The sequence below is a fragment of the Apteryx rowi genome, unplaced genomic scaffold (assembly GCF_003343035.1).
Source record: "Apteryx rowi isolate R43461 unplaced genomic scaffold, aptRow1 scaffold_233, whole genome shotgun sequence".
Lineage (NCBI taxonomy): Eukaryota > Metazoa > Chordata > Aves > Apterygiformes > Apterygidae > Apteryx > Apteryx rowi.
The window spans coordinates 877076-894311 of NW_020448675.1; the positions used below are offsets into that span (position 1 = coordinate 877076).

The 17236-nt window shown below is 40.4% G+C and overlaps 1 protein-coding gene across 4 annotated transcripts in view; it reads left to right on the top strand.

Moving 5' to 3' along the window:
• Positions 1-17236, top strand: part of SPATA13 (spermatogenesis associated 13) — a 47961-nt gene that overhangs the window by 20230 nt on the left and 10495 nt on the right. Inside the window, exons 1-6 of one of the 4 annotated variants that reach the window (XM_026065915.1) lie at positions 7772-7837; positions 10275-10411; positions 10870-11049; positions 12150-12335; positions 15041-15220; positions 15920-16152. In XM_026065915.1, the coding sequence (XP_025921700.1) occupies positions 7783-7837; positions 10275-10411; positions 10870-11049; positions 12150-12335; positions 15041-15220; positions 15920-16152 (971 nt within the window). In that variant the 5' untranslated portion in view covers positions 7772-7782. Of the gene's footprint in view, positions 1-7771; positions 7838-10274; positions 10412-10869; positions 11050-12149; positions 12336-15040; positions 15221-15919; positions 16153-17236 lie in introns of those variants that run through there. The other 3 variants (XM_026065914.1, XM_026065916.1, XM_026065919.1) reach the window with 3 other exon arrangements.

A 17236-nucleotide genomic window follows, 5' to 3' on the forward strand; every position in this document is an offset into this window, starting at 1 on the left:
TGTACCTCAGTATATTTCAGATTTGGATTAGATATTAAGATAAATTAGACATGTAATTCTGCAGCTGTTGCTGAGAGTACTTGGTATCTCGRTCCCTGATTCCAAAAGCACTGCTCACTGAGTAACATGTTAATTCACCAGTCTGGAAAAAGGAGACTCTTTAAGTACACAGAGTAGGAATTTCTTTTTCATTTTGAGCTATCCTTTCCGTTTCATGTTTGGAAATAACATGAACTGACATTAGTTAACCTAGACAACTGCCTGAGACTAATTTATTTCCTGGTATTTAGCTTTAGAATGACTGTTTTCCTAAATGTAAGCATGACAGATAAAGAAAGCAAGGTTTCTGATCCTTTTCAAGGTAATAATGTCAAAGCAATATTGATTATACTAGATGTGACTTTTGTAACTCATTATAATAAACACAGAAGTTGAATAAGAAAAGCTTCTTAAATCAAAGCCCTGAGAGCAAGTGGGGAATAACATGGACTTCATAGTCTAATGGCAGTTGCAAAGATCTTTTGAATAGCTCCAGTGGAAAATAACATAGTTAAGTGACTAGTGCCACACATTCTGGTCTCTTTCCTTTTTCCCTTAAATTCATGAGGCATTTCCTTGTCTTTGAACATGTGTGAGTTTTTTGTTTGCTCATTTACAGTGAAATTTGATAACACAAAAGCTATTTATTATAGAAAGAAATTCTAAACTCTAGCATTGAAAACCAGAGGTATCTTATTTTAGTTGCTTGATAAAGCCTAGTACAGATGCTATCTGTCTACTTTTATAACAACGGGAGATAGAATTGGAGATCTAAATTGTTAGAAAAACAGCTATTACAAAACAGTAAATCATGATACTGTAGGAGATGAGTAACAGCCAGCCAAGGCCTGGGGGAAACTTCCCTTGAGACTAATACTGCAACTCTTGTGCTTGAAGGGTTCCAAGTTTTCAATACCAGGTATCAGATGGAGAGCTTACCTGTCACAGTAGAGCAATCTTTTATAAGTACCTTAAAAAGTAACCCATTTTTTTCAYGTACAATGGTGCAGGACTCAAATTTGGTGAAAATCATTGGTGAACTCCTTTAGATAGGCTCAGCTCTGAGTGAGCGGGTTGGGATTCAGCTCAAATTTAAGCCACCTAAATTTAGTCTAAGTCTAGGTATCTACATATGAGCTAAACATTTGAACACCCATTACAGGCAGTGGAGGGCTAGGGCTAGACTCAGTCACCTGCCCCAGGTGTCTAAAGCTGTGGGGATGCTCGAGATACTGTCGTGGAGCTTGCCCATATGACAGAGGACCTATGGGAGATCCATTTTCCTTATTGAGTGGCAGCTGGAGGCCGGTGGACTATCTGAAATACTTAAAATTGTACTGAATATCCATGTTTAAATGACTGATCTGAGCCCCTGTCACGGTCCACGAAGCTCAGAGTAGGTATCTGCTTTAGGATGAGATGAATTGCTCTCTCAGCTGTTTTGTTGGTGGCAAATCTCTGTTGACCACAGTGAGTTTAGATGCGTAGTTCAAATGTGGATTCTAGCATTTGGATTCATAAAATTAAATGTCTTTAATTCAAGCAATATCCTCTCCTGGATGTGTGCCTGTACTGTTAAACTACCACCAAAATTTTCCCAGTTCATCCAGGTTGGGTGCCTGAATAGATTTCAGCTTGTGCTGAGCACAGCTCAGAAACTGAGGAGCAAACAAACTGACTGTTGGGGAAAGGAGGTTTTCAGGTTTTCTATCCCTATCACTGACCAAAACAACGACAACAAAAACAAACAGATAGATTATTGGCCATGGAAATGAATAAACAAAAGTTATTAATCACTCCTCTAAAGAAAACAGTTCCCTACTTGCTACCTTGTCCATGCTCCCCCTACCCAAAAGAGAGAGGATGAAAGCAGGACAAAATGCAGGAAATGCTATTTCCAGTTTACTGCATTGAGTACCATATTTACAATTACTAGCAGGTGGATGGCATGTGTGTCTGAGGCCAAAGTGGTGTCTGAAGAGCTCAGGAGGCAGAAAGACTCGGTGATAGGAACTTAAGGGCATCACAAAATCTACCAGCACAGACTAAGAAGTTCCAGTATTGCTGAGGATGAGAAAAGTGTCTGGCGGATGATGGCTGTGTGATCTCTTCAGGGACAGGAATCTCAGCTGACAGGGAAGTGTAGAAACTCTTGTGGCGAGTAATGCGATTGCCGGTCACTGAGACGGCCAGGTTTGTGGTGCAGACAGGACCAAGCAATCTGCTGGGAGCAGCTGGGAGCAGCTGGGGCATGAAGGAGATGAGCTCTGGAGGCAGAACTGAAACTGTCAGGTGAAGCCTAAATACCAGGAGCTCAATGGTAGCCACGTCTGAAATGCTCCCCATACCGTGTGCGGTGTCAAACACAGGCCTTCATGCACTGTTAAGAAAATTGTGTAATTAAGAAGGAGATTTAGATTATTTATGAACTGGGAAATGTTTCATATAAAAAGATCCTTTATTTAATAAAGGGCATTTTCTAAACCAAAACAAAAGCAGACTGCTGACATGCAAATCAAGAGATTATAGAGTAGTTTCTAAATGAAGAACTAGGGAAAGGCTGGCAAGGTGAAATAATACACAGTTTGGGACAGTGCATCCTTTAYGGACAATATCAATAGTCACTGCATCATCAGATGAAGAATGGGGCAGAAGCTGACAAAGCTCACACAGCAAATAGTCTGTAGCAGCTGAACAAACCCTGTTTAAAGAGGATGTAGAAAAACAGGCAACCCTGCCAATCACAGTGGAAGTTTAAAAGGTAAGATGGAGAAATACACCTATTTTTAAAGAAGCTAGTTGACATAACAGATATATCAGAAATTTAGTGGAAGGATGATAACCAGCAGAGCATAACCAGCATATTACCATTGTGCAAACTGTGCAGGAACAATGAAAAAGGTTGTACCAGTGAAAGAGTATCTCTTATATATTAAAGAAAAATACAAGTCAGATCAGATAAACAAGTTGACTGTATCAGCAAGTGTCACAGGATCCGTGGACTGGAATTCCATGCCTACACAGGGAAAGTATAGTATTAGGATTAAATTACAAACCACCTCAGATCACCAGGATGGTGTTAGTAAATGTGCCATACTTAGGAAACCGGAGAGGTTGCAAAGGCAGCAAGCACAATTATAAAAGGAGACTTAAATTGCTGTTGTTTGTATTAAGTGTTGTCATTGGGCACAATGCTATGTTTTTAGGTGCCATAAAAGACGACTTCTTGATGCAATTAGTCGAGAAACCTACAAGAAGAGAAGCGATTCTTGACTTTTTTCCTGTGCTGTGTGTAGGATCACACATTAAAGAGCTACTCCATAAGGGTGGAAGCTGTCTTATCAAACTGTAGATGTCTACAGCTGAGCTAGTTGATTGCTTCCATAGTTATGGCTTCGGTGCAGTTTATTGACTGAATATAGACAGATAACGAATTTCACCCTCTGTGTCCCTAATGCACKCAGAGCCAACAGCCTTGCAGGAGTGAGGAGAGTCAAAACATCCAATACAGTAGGTGTTCATTTAAAAGATGGAAAGTAGATAAAAATGAGAAAGCTTGTTGCAAGGAAATTTAAAGGAGTAGCCAAAGGTGCTGTATGCTGGCAGGCATATTAGACACTTAGAGCAAATTCATATCATCTATCAAAAAAGACTTTGGAAACACCAAAAAGGGTTCTGTCATTAAACAGCAGGGGAAAGGAAACTATTAGAAGGAAAAAAAAAGGCATCCCTCAGATTGTTGAATTGTATCCAGATAGAAAAAATCATAAGCTCTAGCAATGTAAAAATACAGGAAGGTAGAAAGAATTTGCTAAAGGTATAAACACTTAAGTCCTTTTTCAGAAACATTAGAAGTGAGTAGGCCACTAGACAGTTTGTAGGTCTTGTAAGTGACTGAAAAAYAAAAGCATAGTCAAGTTAGATAGAGTTTAGAGGTCTGCTTCAAAATGAAATATCAGTTGAAGTTTTAGAATAACTAAATGAATAGAAATAAATTGCCAGAACCAAGACTTCTAAAGGTATTTAAGAATGAAATTGCTTAGCTACTGTCTCCAGCATGGAATTTATTGTTTAAAATTGCATCAGTACAAGAAAACATGAAGGCAGCAGTGTGATGACCATTTTTGAAGAGGTATCAGGAGGGATCCAGTGAGCAGCAAACCAGTGAGCCTGACCTAACAGTACATAGAATGTATAAAGAATATATATAGGACTTATAAACTGTAACAGAGAATAACATCAACAGACTGATGGATCCTTATGATAAAGAGGAGTCAATGTGCCCTTTGTAGAGGAAAGTTGTGCCCCACAAATCTATTAGGTTTTCTGAAAAAGTCACTGAGGTTGTGAACAGGATGATTCAGTAGTGTACTTGGATCTTCAAAAGGCCTTTGACAAGATTTCTTACAAATGTCTTTTAATAGGGGCTTGGGATGAGAGGAGAGATCTCATGCACTAACAAATGTTTAAGCACTAAGAAACAAAAAGGAGGAAAGTAGTCAGTTTTCTGAAGGAGAGAGTGGAGGCCTGTGAGGGACTCTGCTGGTCTTCAGATGTTCAGTGTTTTCACAAATGATGTGGGAGAGAGAGGTATAGAATGAAATTATGATTTTTGCTTATGTGCTAAATTATTGAGGGTAGTAAAATCACAAGCTGAGAGTYGCTGAAGGATTTCTCAGTACCGAGACATAGTGCAGTGTGGTGGCAGGTGAAATTCTGTGTTGATAAATGCAAGGTAGTGCACGTGGAAAAAAACATGGCTAGTATGCTTACAGAGGAATGGACTTTGAACTGGATATTGCCATTCAGGAAAAAGATCTTGCAATTCTGGTAGGTAATTAAAATGTCAGTTTAGTGCTTAGTAAATAGAATGGCAGGAATTTCTAGGAAGGGAATAGAGAACAAAACAGCCTGTAATTTCATGGTGTGGTATGGGGGGGCATCTCCCCAGTCCTTTCTACCTTAAAAGGACTTTAGTAGCACAAGAGAAGGTACAGAGAAAGACAAAAAGAATAAGGAAAACTACTCAACACCTCTGTGTGAGAAATGTAAGAAATGACTAACCAGGCTAGGGCTCTTCATCTTAGAAAAAAAGGCAGTGGGGGAGAAACACCTATAAACTGATGGCATAGGAAAAAATGAGCAGGTAATACTTATTCGTTGTTTCTGATAATGTAAGAACTAAAGAGCACCAACTGAAATGGTCAGGTAGCAGGTTCAGAACAAAAGATAGTCTTCATATGTTGTAAAACTAAATTATGAAGCTAATTGCTACACATGATATTTCAGATGCCAAAATTTTACAGGAATTCAGAATGTGATTTGAAAAATTCAGTTCATTAAACATAAAGATATGACCTCTGCTCCAGGAAGAAGCTGAATCAGATCTGTGAGTAGCTGGAATTTAGGAAAGTATATCTGAAGAATACCATGACATGCCTCACCTATTTTTATGTTCTTCCCTAGCCACCTGCTACTGGCCACTGTCAGAGAGTACTGGGTTGGAGGAACCTGGTCTGCCCAAGGGTGGAGGGTCCTATGTTACTTTTTTCTGTAAAGTCCCATTAGAATATTGAGGAAAGGGATAAAATAGGTTTTATTGCACATTCTGTATGATAGCAGACTATACTTACTACAGTCTAAGTTGTTTAAAGCAAACAAAAAGTACTATTCAAACTTCCCCACGTTTGTTGTCAAACCACTGAGCAGCGGGCAGTCACTAGAGGGGTATCTAGAACCAGATTTTGTTGAAGTGGTAAAGTAGCTTTTAGCATTACTATTTTAGTATCTGCAGCCTTTTCAGAGTGCCCTACAAGTTGGATAAGCCAGCTCAGCACGCATTTGGACACTATAACTGTGGACTGCCACTACAAAGGGAAGTCTGCTCTTTCTCCTGTCCCTGGCTGATCCAGCAAGGAAACAAACTCACCACYAACTTGCCCAAAATAAGCACTTTTGCGATGGTTCAGCTTATGGCTGCACAATTGCTGGATGTGACTGTGCAGAGGAGGGAGAACAGCTCTCCCCTTCTGGCAGCAGCCCACAGTCATACTGCATTAGTCATCGTGCAAAAGCACACATTCCCTGCCATTCTGCAAAAATCATACAAAATGACTGTTTTTCAGAAAATTTTTTTTAATGTCTCTTCTATAAGAATGATATGGGTTTTGATCTAGCTTTCCTTTTGCAATACAGCTATTTTTCCCCTACAAGTAGGAATTTGCCATGGCAGCAGGCTTTTGCCCTGGCTGATTGAAAGGGTGAGCCCTCTGCTTGCAGGTCCCAGGATCATCAGCACTTCCATCCCCTACATGAAGGATTTTTTCCTTAGCTGGTTTCTGTTTGCTGGGGTTGCTTTTATTGATTTATGCTGTGAAGAATAGGTGGGTATCTGTGTATAAACTTCTCATAATATGCAGTAGCTTATGTTTACCATGCTATCCAACAAGTCTCCTTGCAGCAAGAAATAATAGGGAAGTTCGGGGATTCAGGAAAGAGCTCCTATCGGTCTCCTATCAAGTGCAGCAGAGACTGGATCTTAGTAGGAAGATGGCATTAATATTGCAGCATAATGTCTGGCATTTCATTCGCCTTCTGAGGCAGCGCTCCGGGAAACCATGTGATGTCAGTGGGTGTTGAGAGATTGCTGTGTGCAAAATGCCTCAAGGGTTTTGTGAACATGTCGCTGGAGGAGGCAGTCCCCAGTTAAAGGGCAGGCTCAGCTGAGCAACACAGTTTGCAGGTAAAGAATGATCCATAAAGGCTATAGAGCTCTCCAGATCATAAGCRTAGTGCCATGCTTGGAAACAGTGCAGACACAGGTTGCAGCAGGCTTTGTACTCTGCCTCTGGGAGCAACTCCTGCATTTGCTTCCAGTGCGTGAACTGATGCAGTTTCCTTGCAAAACTGTGCAGGATGCAAGGGTGGTAGACGCTGAAATCAGGTGAATGAATGACCAGTGCTCTGACTGGGTCATTTGCGGTGTGTGAATGAAAGCTGAACTATTTGGTTACCTCCCTACTTCATTCTCTATTTTCTGGAGCTGGATTAAGTTGGTAACTTGAGAAATTATCTCCATCCTTTCTTTTTCCCCTCAGTCTGCTGCAGCCTTAATATTTAGGCTGTCTGTGCCCTTAATAAAGATATTCCATTTACCTGTGAAGCAAGAGAAGTTTTAATAGCTATGCAAAAAATAGCTTCATCTTTTATTTCTCCTGGCATTTTTGCTGTTACAGTATAACAAAGCTAGGCTGCTATTCAGAATGGTGTTGCAAAACAAGGAACTCCCTGTTTCCTTCCCTGTGAACTGCAGTGATTTGAATATAGATCGAAATCACATTAAGCTGCTTTAATGAAAAACGAATGCACTCCTTGGCATTCTGCGTTAGTGACATTTAGGTGCTCTCGACACATTCTCTGCAGTCTCCGCAGCTGCTGTGCGGGAGGCTGCAAGCCCAGCCTGGCTGAGGCTGTGTACGCAGGTTTTGTTTCTTTTCTGCAACTTCCTCCCTAAGGGCACCCCATGATGTCAGCGAGCCACCACGAGCCCGGCCAGCCGGAGCGCACTCGGCTGTCAGTTCCCGAGCAGGCTCGGCCCCAAGCGCGCGGGCAGGAGCTCCAAGAAATGAATAAGCTGTTTCTGCCTTTTCAGTAGCTCAGAGCCTTTGTGATTCTCCGTGAAGCCTTTAGGACTAAGCTATTAAAGGTCAACCCCTTGCCCTGTCTATTGAGCCTGACGGCAGCATGGTAGCCAGGGGGGGCATGGCGCGATTTTGGAGCCTGGAGAGCCTTCAGATGGGTACGTGTGAGTAGAACATGTTCGCTATCTTTTTTTTGCAGCGTTTCTAGATTGAAATGGTAAATTGTGACAGTCAGGGAGCTTGATTGTGATCGCAATTATATTCTGTGACCCGCCGGAGTCAGTAGAGTTACACTGGTGACAAAACTGTTAGGGGATCAGAATTGGTCCCACATTGTCTTTTAAGTTTTTGCATTCCGTTAGAGCATCCAGAAAAGCCCTAATATGCTTCTTTCTGTCTGTAAACAATAGAGGAATGGATGCAGAATGCAAGGCACAGGTTTTTGCTCGAGTCTAATTACCAAGACAATGTAAGCTTGTTGATTTAGGAAAGAATAATGAACAGTTATCAGTCCTGAAATTACAGTCATTTTTCATCTGTAGCTAAATGAATCAGGAAATTTTGGTGTGCCATCCTTACTGCAACAAACCCAGAGGCAGTACTGATGTTACAYTGGGGCTGTAGAAAGGACCACCGCGATGAAATTTTGTATCGATTTGTAAGCTAAAAATTGATTTCATGAATTGTTTCTTTGCAGGTTTTAAATAAAGGATTTTCAGTTTTACAGGAGTATTTTAAAGGTATATCTGTGTTCAGATTTGGGAGCCTTTTGGGGAAAAAAATCTGTTTTCTTTAATAGGAATTCAGCATCCTCTCTGGTTAGATAGATTATGCCATTAAAGTGAGTGTATATTTAAAATGCTGAGGAACAGAATGGAGTTGTGTAATAACCATGTTCTTTTATATAAAGAACAGAAGATTCTTCTAAAGAACAGAAAATTCTTTCAGTGTTTTAGTTAATCTGTGCTGCAGACAGCTTTGATTTCTCTTGAAAATTAATACCTAAAATGAGCAAAGATGCTAGCTGTGCTATAAGCGCCCACAGGGAGAGGGTTGAAATGTTTCTCCCTATATGGTAAACGTATATGATAAATAACTGGTATGCTACAGTGTGTGTAGGCACCTACAGTTGTGTAGATGTGTGGAGTCATCTCACACATGCCCAGTTCAGAGCCAGGCACATAGCCGGTACCCAGGCTTAAAACAGGCTAGAGAAGAGGCAGGGTCACAGCCCTGCTGCTCTGCCTTGCGGTAAGTGGAAGTGGGAGGTTAAAGAATTCAGCTTAAAGATCCCTTCCCTTCACTTGGGAAAGGAGAGAGACACTGTGCTCCCTCCCGCAGGCCGCATGGGAACTCATTCTGGGACACACTAACCGTTAAAAAAGGAGTTCAGTGCTAGTAGCCCATTGTGAATCTTATTTGTGATTGGATTCAACATAATTAAAACTATTTTTGAGCACTGTGTGGTTTTCAAACTATTTGGTATTGATAGCCTGGGCAGGTTGTAGGAATATGTCATTTGGGATGAATAAAGGAGGACCAGAGAGTGAACTCCACCACCGGACCACTGGTTATGAATGTTTCTTGGTTATGAGCTTACCCTCAGTTCTGTTTTGGACCCCTACAGCTGGCTTTCTAAGGCAAACCTACTACCGAAGGGTCTGACACTGAGCAGTGTGGACATGAGTCAGTATTATTTGGCCTGGTACTCTTCGTTTACCAGTGCAGAGATAGCCAAAGGTGATCTGCCTCTAGTGATGTAGTCCCTAATGGGCTTTATGAAATTTTATACAGTAACTTCAGGTTTGCATAGTGCTAGTCACTTAAACAGCGTTCCTCTTGGTCTGTGTGGATGCATAAATAAGATGAAACTCATCTTGGTTCTGGCCCGTATTTCTTTACAAAGTTACTTTTGCAGTCAGAAAATGTACAGTTGTCAAACCAAGAAATTTTTCATGATTGGGGTGATTAGAACAATTTGTTTTTTCAGGAAGTTCTGTCATGTTCAGCCTGCACTACCTGTTCCCTCTGTCCACTCCGTCTCTCAGTGATTTCAAAGTCTTCCTCAGCATATAGGACACCTGGGAGAACCTGGATCGGAGTAGTGACTGCTTTTTGGGCTGCCCACCCCTCTGATGGTTACCCGCGGTCGGGGGGCCAGTTACAGTCTGGCCTGGGGAAAACATGTCGAGAACGTCACAGCACCATGCGGGGAACTGAAAACAGCCCCTCTGACTGCTGGTGGCCTATTACAGCTCCCACATTTACAACGTGGGAAACTGCATTAATACCTCTGTTCTGATTCAGATTGTTTTAGATTTACCCTGGGAAAAAAAATGGTTGTAGTTCTATTTTTCACACACAAAAGAGGAGAATATCTCAGTTTCATCATATGCTAAATGAGGATTTTACAAAGAAACATAAAAAGTATATCAGGACTGAAAAGCAGTTTTCCTGAGAGCTCTGTTCCCATATACATTTGCTGTTATATTCATAAGAACAAAGGCAATTCCTAAGTGATTCTACTTTTACTGTTTATGAATGTGCACTGGTATAAAAATGATTAAACAAACAACCGTTTCACCTTTGTTCTAGCTGCTGCAGATGGTGGGACTGAATCTTCGGCTTTGGTGGATGACAATGGCAGTGAGGAAGATTACAGTTATGAGGATCTCTGCCAAACCAGTCCGAGATACCTGCAGCCTGGAGGAGAACAGCTAGCAATTAATGAGGTAAGATTCTGGGTTACAATCTGGTATGGTGAATCTTTGCAGTACTGTAGGGATGGAGCATGTGTTTTCCGCAGATATGAGGTTTCATGTTAATAAAAAGCGTGGTGACTGTAACCATCATAACTAAGAATCCACCAGCCATAGCATCTGGTTTCTAACGGGGCCCAAGAGCAGATAGATGCCAAGAGAAGAGCATGACAATACAGTTTCGCATCTTGACTAGGACTAATCTGGGAGCTTAACTAGTTAGCTCAGCTAATGGGCATGATGTGGGATTCTGATTGTTCTCAGACTAATAAATGTATGTACAGATTTCTGAAAATCCAGAGTTTTGGTTTTGTCCTGTAATGGGATTAATCTTGGGGGGTTTAGTGATGCATTTTGATCTTTTTAGTAGTTTATAAGTAGCTCATTGTTTATCCTTTGCCCATCACAAACTCTTTTTCTTCCCATCTCAGCTGATAAGCGATGGCAGCATTGTCTATGCAGAAGCTCTCTGGGACCATGTGACTATGGATGATCAAGAACTGGGCTTCAAAGCTGGAGATGTCATTAGAGTCCTAGAAGCTTCCAACAAAGACTGGTGGTGGGGAAGAAATGAGGACAAGGAAGCCTGGTTTCCAGCTAGCTTTGTCAGGGTTAGTAACTCTGCACTCTTTTGCACCATTGTCACATTTGATTCCTAGCAGAATTAACACAGCAATGACCATGGCATGAAATTTAAATGAAGGGCCTGATCCTTAACATCTTTGCATCTGAACATCAGTGCTGCGACTCCTAATGACTTCACAGGGGAAAAAGCAGTAAAGAATCAGACCCCAAGGTTCTTTAGCTCCTCTGAYACCTTTTAGTCTCACTTCTTTCTTTGTGTAGTCCTTTTGTAACCAAAGGGATTTCACAAGAAATGAGGGCAGCAGAAAACTCAACCAGAAGCAATCAATGTACACAGAAAGGACACAGCAGCTTTCATAAGGGAGTAGGGAAAGCTGTGCTGCATGCCATTCTCTTCTTATACTGCAGGGATTTCTTGGTAAAATAGTGTTGAAATTATTATCTCAGCTTTCTGTAGGAATCTGGTTCACAGTGAACTCCTTAGACCTCTATCAGATTATGACAGTATAACTCTTGAGGGATCTAAAACTGAACTGTATTTTATAATTTAATTTAAAGTACTTTTTGAGATCCTAATGAAACTTGGGCTATGCTGTATTAAGTACTGCACAAAATTCAAGAGATGGTTCCTGCCTTTACCCTTCGTAAGTCTCCAAACAAAATGGGCAATCAGACGAAAGTGGAAAAAGGAGGTGCTGTTATCCACATTGTACAGATAGGCACCTGGGGCAGAGGGAAGCTATTTAAAAAGCGTTTGAGTGACTTGGCCACTTTGGAAATTTTTGCCTGTAAGCTGACTTGGACAAAATTACACATACACTATTAGTTAGGATGAGAAATAAATGTAGGTTCACAAAAAATACAGGCAACACAACATGGTGTCTCTGAGATGCTGTCAGTAGAAAGCCATGTATTTAATCAACTAGACAGAAATCTCAAGACTTTATTTGAATAGCCAATGAGTACAATGAGATCAATCTTGTTGTGGAACCCTCTCGATAAAGTAGGAATGGGAACATTTCTCTAACAAGTCCTCTCTTAACTGTAAGAAGTTTGCGACAGTATTGTCACGTTTTGTAACTCTTTGCTGCTCTACTCTAGTTTGCCTTGTTTGTTCTGACTGCAGCTGCGAGTTAATCAGGAAGAACTGCCAGAAAACTGTGGTAGCATCCAGGATGAAGAACAAGATGCAGATATTAGCAAGCATCGTCAGAAGATGGCAGAAAACAAGGATCAGATGAGGACCAATGTCATACAGGAAATTATGAACACAGAACGAGTCTATATCAAACATCTCAAGGACATCTGTGAGGTACGTGCTTTAGGGGGTGTTCTACTGACTTAATGTGAACAAAACTTCCCATATGAGTTGAGAACCGAAGTGGTTTCTCTTAACAAAATAATCCCAGTTGCACATGTGAGGCTGCCAGTGAGAACCTTCTTGTGCACTGTTCTGTCTCTCTTCTCTGTAGATTGCCACAAGGCGCCGCTTCCTTTTTAAAAAACATTCCACTTTTGGCATGGAAAAAGTGCTTTGCTTATCTGACCACTATCTCCATAAACATAAGAGAGAGGAGGTCCAGTTTATTTAGTACTTTTTATCACTTGGTTTTGATAGAAAATTTTCAGTAGTAAATTTTATTATAGTTCAGAGATGAAACATTTTGAATGTAAGCTGGAAGGAGAATTTTTTGGCTAGTGATTTTTGCTGGGAGCTTAGTAGCTATGAAGAAATCCTTAATCCCTTTCCATGTTTGAACTATAAAATATCAGGAACACAGTGTTTTTCTTCTGTTGTTTGCTCAGTTTTTCTTAGAGGACCACACTTGGACTAGGAGCTTCTTAAAACTTTCACTGAAGTTTGCTTCTTCTGAAATGGACTGTGATGCAACTGACCTGTATTTGGGCTGTATTTGTGATTAATAAAAGCCCTTGGAAGGGTGCTAAGTAGCCRCCAAAACATTCCTTCTACCTTCAGTTTGCTGGGTCTCTCTCTGTATTTGTCATGTTGTCATCCTTTAGTCCACCACTCATAATAAGATTCTTTAATGGAAAACAAGGTAGACAAAAGGTTAAATTCTAATATCAGAAGACAAAAGTGTGGTTTTTTAGATCAGACCTTTTTTAATGGATTTTGAAGGAATAAAAAAGGAAAAACAAAGGACAAAATTTCTTGTTACTTTGCAGGCTATTCTTAAAAAAATTAAATGTGAGTTTTGTCATTTAGATGCACTCTTTACTTCTGCTAGAGTAAGTTTGCTTGGATATCTGAAAGATCACAGAGGAATTTGTACATACAGGTGTGTCTCTGCCATGGTTACCTGGGTTCTAGGACATGACTTTCATATTTTACTGAACTATTAATTCTTAAACTGATATTAATTATTAAACTTCTCTAATATATTTCTCCTTTAACTCTTTTTTAAAAGCTGACRTACCTGAGTTTAGTAAACCAGAGCTAGCACATATTTCCAAGTGGGGAAATGGTGTTCCACATTCAACCTGTGGGGCAGAGATGGTCTGCTTTCCTCACAGTGAATCAGTAGGGTGGTGTAAGCAGGACATAAGGCTGAAAATACACTCAAGTAAGACTGAGTCAGAAAAGATACTGCAGATGCTAATCCAAATTTGCAAGCTCTGCACAAGAATGAATCACTAGGGGTGGTGCAGCCAGGATCATAAAACTGGTAGTATACCCAGAAAAATACTTTAAGTTCAAAAAATTATCTGCAGTCCACATTTACAAGAACTACACAGATCATTTTCCTTGTTGGCGTCACCCTCCTGAATGGCAGTAAACCCGATAGCTAGCTTATATACAGTATAGCTGCTGCACAGCTCTCAAAGCAGATGGTTGTGGAGAAGACGGGACTATTCCTAACAGCGCCAGTAATATTCAGAGTTGCTTCCTGGAAAGCCTCACTGGAGCAGCTGCAGGCTTTTTTCTKCTGTCTGCACCCAATGAGATTTGGGAGAAGCTTGCCTGAGAAATGCCAGACGGAGGAACCTGGCAGATAACTGTTGGTGCAGCAGTTAACCTTTGCACCATCTGTACCCAGGCGCCGTAGCTGCTACGAGAATATGAGCAGAGTAGATGTTCCTTGACCTGCAGCTCCTGCACTGTGTCCTACCTCCACCCTTCGCTTCAGCAACAGGGATCGAGGACTTGCGGCTGCGTGTGGCAGCTGCTGCTGAGTATCTGAGCCCGTTAGAGCCCCCGATCTTTCCTTCACCTCGTAGCTATGTGAATACTGATACGATCTAATGTGGATTACTGAATGCAGAGCAGAATTTGCCCGAGGGCGTTTTAAAACTGGAGGACTTGGCTAGGTAGCTACTTAAGGTTGGATACAAATGAAGTGAACTGGACCCATGTGATGTCCTTACAGGTAAAGAGAAAAAAGTGGAGAAAGTGATCATGTTTTTCCATGCAGTCTTGCCAGTATTATTAACTCCTGACAATGAGATATGGATTTTACCAAACAGTAGCATGCTGAATGTGTTGTAACATGTTTTTAATTTTGCTTCTCTGGCTTAGACTGGGCCCTGCTTACATACCGCTAAGGAATCAGCATGTTAGCCTTGGCAGAAGTTGTCTTTATATTAATTGTTTAGGATTTCTTCTTACTCACATAGAGAAGAACTGTTATGGCACAAGTGAATTACAAAAAAAGCACAACAGCTAAACTAGTAGTACACATGGGGCCTTATACCAGGCCTCCCTCTGGCTTGAAAACAGGAAGATGCAAATGAGCTTTATATATTTTGAAGGTGTCTGGTTCTCTGACTCATCTACTGTACTGTGAAATAGAGGTGGGATTAGAAAAACCGGTAGTGTAACACTTGAACACAAACCTGAAATTGCACGTCCAGTTTTGTGTGCAGGGTTGGAAACCAGACACCTGCCCTGAGATCACGGCATCTAATTCCTGCCAATTTAAATGGGCTTGTTCAGAGTAGAACCTGTTTATATATCTTCAGACTTGATAAAAAGAGGTTCTCTTATTTCATTTCCAGGGTTATATTCGGCAGTGTCGCAAACATACAGGAATGTTCACTGYGGCGCAGTTAAGCACCATTTTTGGGAACATTGAAGATATTTACAAATTCCAAAGGAAGTTTCTGAAAGATCTTGAGAAGCAGTACAACAAAGAGGAACCTCATCTAAGTGAAATAGGGTCATGCTTTCTTCAACATGTATGTCACAAAAATTCATTTTATTTATGACATGAACAAAATATGATAAGAAAAAGCTAAGTTACCAGATAAGGAGGTGATTTTACTAACTTATCAAGTATTAAACTATGCATAGATAGCATTTTAGAATTCAGAGTGTTTACAATTAAAGAATTACTGAAATGTTTTAGATTTCTCCTCATCCCTGAGTAAGAATGTATCTCTGTACACATTTAAGTTTCCTTTTCAAAATTATAGTGATCACAGATGAGCTGGACTATGTCCAGCACTCTCAAATTGTTTAAATAGGCATGCAAAAACTGTGTAAAAAAAACCCAAAAAACAAAAAACAAGGAAAGGAGGTGGTGGGGAAAGGCTCTGTGAGTCCATGAGAGACACTTGCTGAAGCCATAGCCATCAAGGCTTTCTAATTTCCMAGATTCCCTAAAGAAAAGGACTTTTTAAAGTGAGTTTGATTATTCTGACTCAATGGAGCCTCTATTTTTGTGTTCATACAAAGAAGGTACACAGTTTTAACCACTACAAAGTAGATTTCTGTGTAGTTTCAAACCTGACTTTTATTCATTTTGGAAACAATTTAGGAAATTAATTAATTAATATAACTGCATATAGTAGATGTTACAAAAAATCTGTCAATCTTTATAGACAAATACTTTAGTCAAAGCTTTGACTTTTTTTTTTTTTTTTTTTTTTTGGTAGCAAGAAGGCTTTGCTATTTATTCAGAGTATTGTAACAATCATCCCAGTGCCTGCATTGAACTTTCCAAGCTAATGAAACAGGGCAAATACCGCCACTTCTTTGAGGCCTGTCGCTTGCTGCAGCAGATGATTGACATTGCCATTGATGGTTTTCTTCTCACGCCTGTTCAGAAAATCTGCAAATACCCTCTGCAGCTTGCAGAATTGCTCAAATATACCACTCAGGAGCACAGGTGAGAGGATTAAAAAGATAAATCCTAAACAGTAATAACACCTAATTACTCAAGCTTTCTGACAGAAATAGGCAACACTGAACAACACTGAGCCTTTTGAGGTCAGGAACAAAACTCCCACTGTCTGCTATACTACAAGTGTTCCTCTTGGAACCATCAAAATATTAACAAAAATAGTATCTAAAGTGTAGTACGGGGGGACTGGCAGGGTGCCAGAGAATGAGGAATAAGCAAGAGAGGGAGAAGGAAAAAGGCGCTGAGGAGGGTTTTGTAAATCAGAGTGAAGAATGCCTATGTGTCCAAAGAAATGAAGAGGGAAATATATAGAAGAAAGGGGGACGCTGCGTAAACTTAGGACACAAGAAAAGGTAAAGAGGGTCTTAGAACAAAAACGCAATCTGAGTGAGTTTGTAATTCTTTCTTTGAAATTTAAAAGTAATAAACACTGCAGAAAAAAAAGATGTTGTAGGAAGAAAGTTTCTTAATCCCAGTGAAAAGATGTAGTTAGAAAATGTGGGAACATAGGGAGAATGAAGAGGGGGAAAAGCTAAGAGAGAATGATCAATAAAGGGAGAGAGCAAGTAACTTAAAAGAATTTTGTAAGAAAACATTAGCAAACTGTGGTTATTCAGATGCCAAGGTATTTATACATTCTTTCTTGCTATCTTCTAATGAAAAATGCCTCTAATGATAGGGACATCCTCCAGCAAAGCTCCCGATAACTTCACAACAAATACTCATCGTCCCAAAAACATACAGAATATTTTGGGATCATCTGACCATGACTCAAGTCATGATTCGTATGGATAGTCATCCATATTCAGGATTTACTTTGTTGCCACATTCCGGCTTACTCCTTGCCCTGTGTACCCTTTCCCAGGGATATTCCTGATATTCAGCTTTCTTGACTTCTTAATTGTCCTGATGTCTCTTCCCCTCCTGATTTACCCCAGAATTTCCTTAGTACTCCCATAAAAATTTGCTATGAGGATCCTTGTTATCTGTTCCTTGTAGACTTCTTTCTATCTGAGTCATTTTGTCAACTTGGTATGAAGATCCCAGTCCCTCAGAACTGAACCCTCAC